The sequence below is a fragment of the Dipodomys ordii genome, unplaced genomic scaffold, assembly GCF_000151885.1.
Source record: "Dipodomys ordii isolate 6190 unplaced genomic scaffold, Dord_2.0 Scaffold128, whole genome shotgun sequence".
Taxonomy (NCBI): Eukaryota; Metazoa; Chordata; class Mammalia; order Rodentia; family Heteromyidae; genus Dipodomys; species Dipodomys ordii.
Genome location: NW_012267344.1, coordinates 2,530,700 through 2,534,952, shown reverse-complemented (window position 1 = coordinate 2,534,952; position 4,253 = coordinate 2,530,700). Strand labels below are relative to the sequence as shown.

The 4,253-nt window shown below is 58.7% G+C and overlaps 1 protein-coding gene across 1 annotated transcript in view; it reads right to left on the bottom strand.

Annotated features, from left to right (window-relative positions):
- Plcd1 (phospholipase C, delta 1) overlaps positions 1-2,854 on the bottom strand; it is a 13,187-nt gene extending 10,333 nt beyond the window's left edge. The window contains exon 1 of the mRNA XM_013030258.1: positions 2,775-2,854. Within this exon, the coding sequence (XP_012885712.1) occupies positions 2,775-2,808 (34 nt within the window). The 5' untranslated portion in view covers positions 2,809-2,854. The remainder of the gene's footprint in view (positions 1-2,774) is intronic.
- Positions 2,855-4,253: the final 1,399 nt, after the last annotated feature.

Here is a 4,253-nt window from a genome sequence, read left to right as displayed (position 1 = left end):
TGAGCCGAGGGGGCGGGGCCAGGCCTAGAAGGCGGGGCCACACCGAGGAGGCGTGGCCAGGCTGAGGACGTGGAGCGATCTCGGGAAGGGCGGGGCCAGCTGGGGAGTGACGGCCATTGGGGAGGGGCGGAACCCGTTTTCCCGAGGGGGCGGGAGCCAGTCAGTCATCCGGGAGGAGCGGAGTCAGACAGGGAGGGGGGAACCAGGCAGGAGACAGAGCCAGCCCGAGGAGGCGGAGTCATCTGGGGCGAGGCGGAGCCAACTCTGGAGGGGGCGGAACGCAGGAGATGCGGAGCCAGTTCAGGGGGAAACTGCCCAGTTCGGGGAGGGCGGCGCCAATTATGGATGGGCGGGGCCTGTTCTGGGGAGGAACCAATCACGGAGGACGAGGCTGATCGAGGTGGGCGTGGCCTGTTGAGGGGCGGGGCGGGCACAGAGCGGCTCTCCACAAGCCCAGCGGTGTTTGCTGGGGGAGGAGGGGAAGGAAGGAGAGCCTGGGACCCCCTGAGGCATTGCAGGGACCGACTGCCCTCCCCACCGCACTGCAAAGGGGTGCAGGCAGGGGCGGGGTGCAGGCAGGGGAGGGGTGCGGGCAGGATGGGGGTGCAGGCTTGGGAGGGGTGCAGGCAGGATGGAGGTGCAGACGGGGGGGGGTGCAGGCAGGAGAGGGGTGCAGGCAGGATGGGGGTGCGGGCAGGATGGGGGTGCAGGCAAGGGAGAGTTGCAGGCAGGGCCAGGGCTGGAGTGGCGTCACCCAGGGATCCGGGCCAGGCTGCAAAACTTGGGGAAACATCAGTAAGGCCTGGGCACCCCCCAAATCCCCGAATTACTCCACTAAATAAACGAACCCGGGAGATGTGTGTCTTTCCCTCAGTTTCCCCACCGGAGCAGGGTAATAATGCCCAGGTAAGCAAAGCCAAGGAAAGTCTTACAATAATAACACTATCAAAATAATAATAATAACAACAACAATAACAACAGTCAGGCCCTGTGGCTCATGCCTGTCACCCTAACCACAGGAGACTGAGAGGATCGTGGTTCGAAGCCATCAGAGGACACAGATCCCAGCCCAAAAGCCCAGAGGTTGGACGCGTCACCGCTCAAGCGGTAGAGCACCAGCTGGACAACGACCCATTGAGCACCATGAATTAAAAACTAATACTGTAAATGAAGTTCAAATGAAGCGTTTGAAAGGCAAAGGCTGATCTTCAAAAGGAGCGCCTGCATTCAGGGCGGCCGAGGGCTTGGGCTGGACACAGCCAGGCCTTTCATGTAGGCTGGCCCTCGTGAGTCAGAGCCAGGACACCACCCAGGAGGCCTGACCCATGCCCCAAAAAGAAAAAACAACAGAATAAAAATTCCCTGTGTGCCGTGGCTGTGAGTCACCTGCAAAGCTAGTTTTCCACGCAGACCAGCGCAGCAGGAATAACCAAACTACAGCGCTCTGGCCCCGAGCCCCAAGAGCTCCTAAAGCAGGCAAAGAGCAAGCAAGCGCCTGGAAAAGATGAAACAGAGACTGCACACAAAAGCTCTTCCCAGCCCAGCCTGCAGTGGCTCAGCGCTGCCATCCTGGCTAGTCAGGAGTCTGAGATCTGGAGGATCGTGGTTCAAAGCCAACCTCCAGCAGGAAAAAGTTCTGGAAGATTATCTCCAAGGAACCAGCAAAGAGCCTGAAAGGGACACTGTGGCTCAAGTGGTAGAGCACCAGCCTTGAGTGGAAAAAGATCAGAGACAGTGCCCAGGCCTGAGTTCAAGCCCCATGACTTACCGACAGTCAGACAGACAAACAGACACACACACACACACACACACACACACACACATCACACACATCACACACATCACAAACGGCATTCTAAGCATCTCCCAGATATGTTTGCCCAAGCTGATTGCAAATCTGGACCTCAGGGAACCGCTGGGATTACAGGGGTGAGCTACCCGACACGCCTGGCTGGAGGAGGAGAGCATGCTACATGGGTGGACGATTGATCACAAGAAAGAGCCTTAACAATAACCCCCCAGACTTGAGTCCGCCGGGGTAAAGATGCCAACCTGCGCCTCACAACTGTGCCAGCCAAAGTCATTTTTTCCACTGCTCAGATGGGGAGACGCGAAGCTAGGGGCTGGGACACAAGACGGAGATACAAGATGCACGGGGGAACCTCAACTCTGTCCCAGCCTGAGTGTCCCCAAAGTGCAGAGAGGCTACTCTTACTTTTGTTTTGTCTAGTAACTCTTCCAGCCCTGCTTCGTGGTGTGTATGGGGGGGGAGGGGGGTAATAAGATCAGAGACAAACTCAGGCGGGATTTCCCCCCCTCCATAGCCCTGCCAGTGACCCCGGCCACACCCCAGCGTCCTGACACCCCCCTGCCCCCTGCCCGTGTCTTCATAAAACCACTCTGGGTCCATCAGGCCAAACCTAGACCCTGATTAGGGGGAGCCCACCAGAAGAAAGACACAAAGAAAGAAAAGAACCCTTCAGATCCGCAGCACCCGCTCACCTAGCTGCCTCTTTTTGCCCAGGCTAGATCTTGGGGATACAGAGCCTAGAAAAAGCACCCCCCTCCTCCACACACACACACACACACACACACACACACACACACACACACGCACGCACGCATGCACGCACCACGATTTTTCAACTAGAAAGTCCCACCACCAGAGTGGCAAGCTGAGATTTCTTCTTTCTTCCTCCCAACCCGGCAACAGAAAAGGGAAGAAATCAATGCTGCCTGGGAGTCGGTGGCTGGCTGCAGGGGCAGACACTCACCATGCAGGGTCAGGAAGTCGCGGCCAGCGTCCATACCGAGGGGGGAGACGTGGCTGCAGGAGGGTGCGACCGGACAGGCCCGAGTGAGAGGGGGGGGGTGGCGCTCCGAGCTCGGAGGAGGCCCCGAGCTCTGGGAATGGGCCGTGCAGGGGAAGGGGAAGGAGGTGGGAGGAGGCCCGAGGTGGGCTGAGACGCTGCCCCGCCCTGCCGGCCCTGGGGCCTCTCCACGCCCACTGCTGGTGGTTGTGGCTTGAAAAAAATCTGGAAGATTTGCCAACTTTGGGGCCTGGGCCACACCCACTCCAACCAGAAATAACCTCGGAGGCTTGTTGGCCATCCACTGGCCCTGTCATTACCGCAGCCTGCCTTCACTCCACCCTGAGCACCCCACCCTGGAGCAGCTAAGGCTGGGGCTGGGGCTGGAGGGGGCAGCAGCAAGGATGCCGGCTTCATTGCTGGAGAAGGGGAGTGGGAGGGGGTGGTGTCAAGTCTGATGTCCAGCTAGGTTGCGGCATTCTGTAGTCCCGGCTTCCCCATGCCTAGAGCTAACTGGAGGCCTGGGGGTGGGGAAGGGGGGAGATATAGAGGAGCTGGCAGACCTTTTTCTTTCTGTTAAAAAAAGGGGGGGTGGACTGGGAAGATAGCTTAGTGGTGGGGTGCTTACCTAGCATGCATCAACTAGGTTCAGTTCCTCAGTACCACATACACAGAAAAAGCCAGAAGTGATAGTCTTGAACAAAAGACGCTTAGGGACAATGCCCAGGCCCTAAGTTCAAGCCCAGGACTGACAAAGAAATGGGGGTAGCACAGGCCACAAGGAGAGGGGAGGGGTGTGCTGGGGTCCTAGGCATTTGAACTCAGGTCTGGGGCACTCTCCTTTATTTCCACTCCTGACTTTTTGCTGGTTCATTGGAGATAAGAGCCTCACGGGCTTTCCTGCCCAGGCTGGCTTTGAACCAGGGTCCTCAGATCTCAGCCTGCTCAGCATCTAGGATGACAGGCATGAGCCACCAGGAGCCCGGCTGAAGCAGCTCACAATTCTTCTCTGGCTCCCCCCCCCCCCCAGAAGTGCCAAGGCCAGCTCCTCCCTTAGCCTGGAGGTTGTGGAAGGACGGATAGACGAACAACTCTGAGTCAGAGCCTAGCCAGAGCCAACAGGTTCAGCCGGGAATGGGAGCTGACGACCTCTCGCCCTGCTCGGAGTGCTGACCTGCAGCCATTCTGGACCTGTTGCTGGCTGGCACACACGCGTGCCTGTGCATGTGTGCATGTATATGTTAGTTGTTAGTCAGATGGAGGAGGCCTGGAGAGAGTCCATGTCCCAACAACAAAGTCACTAGGCCGTGGCTCCTGTCCTTCCCCTCCCGCTGCCCTCTGTGCTCTGGCCGGATGCCCGTGATACCCCCCCACCCCGTTCCAGCCCCCCAGGAGATGCCAGGTCCCTGGTGAGGGGGGGGGAGGGAAGGAGGGGTGCAGCAA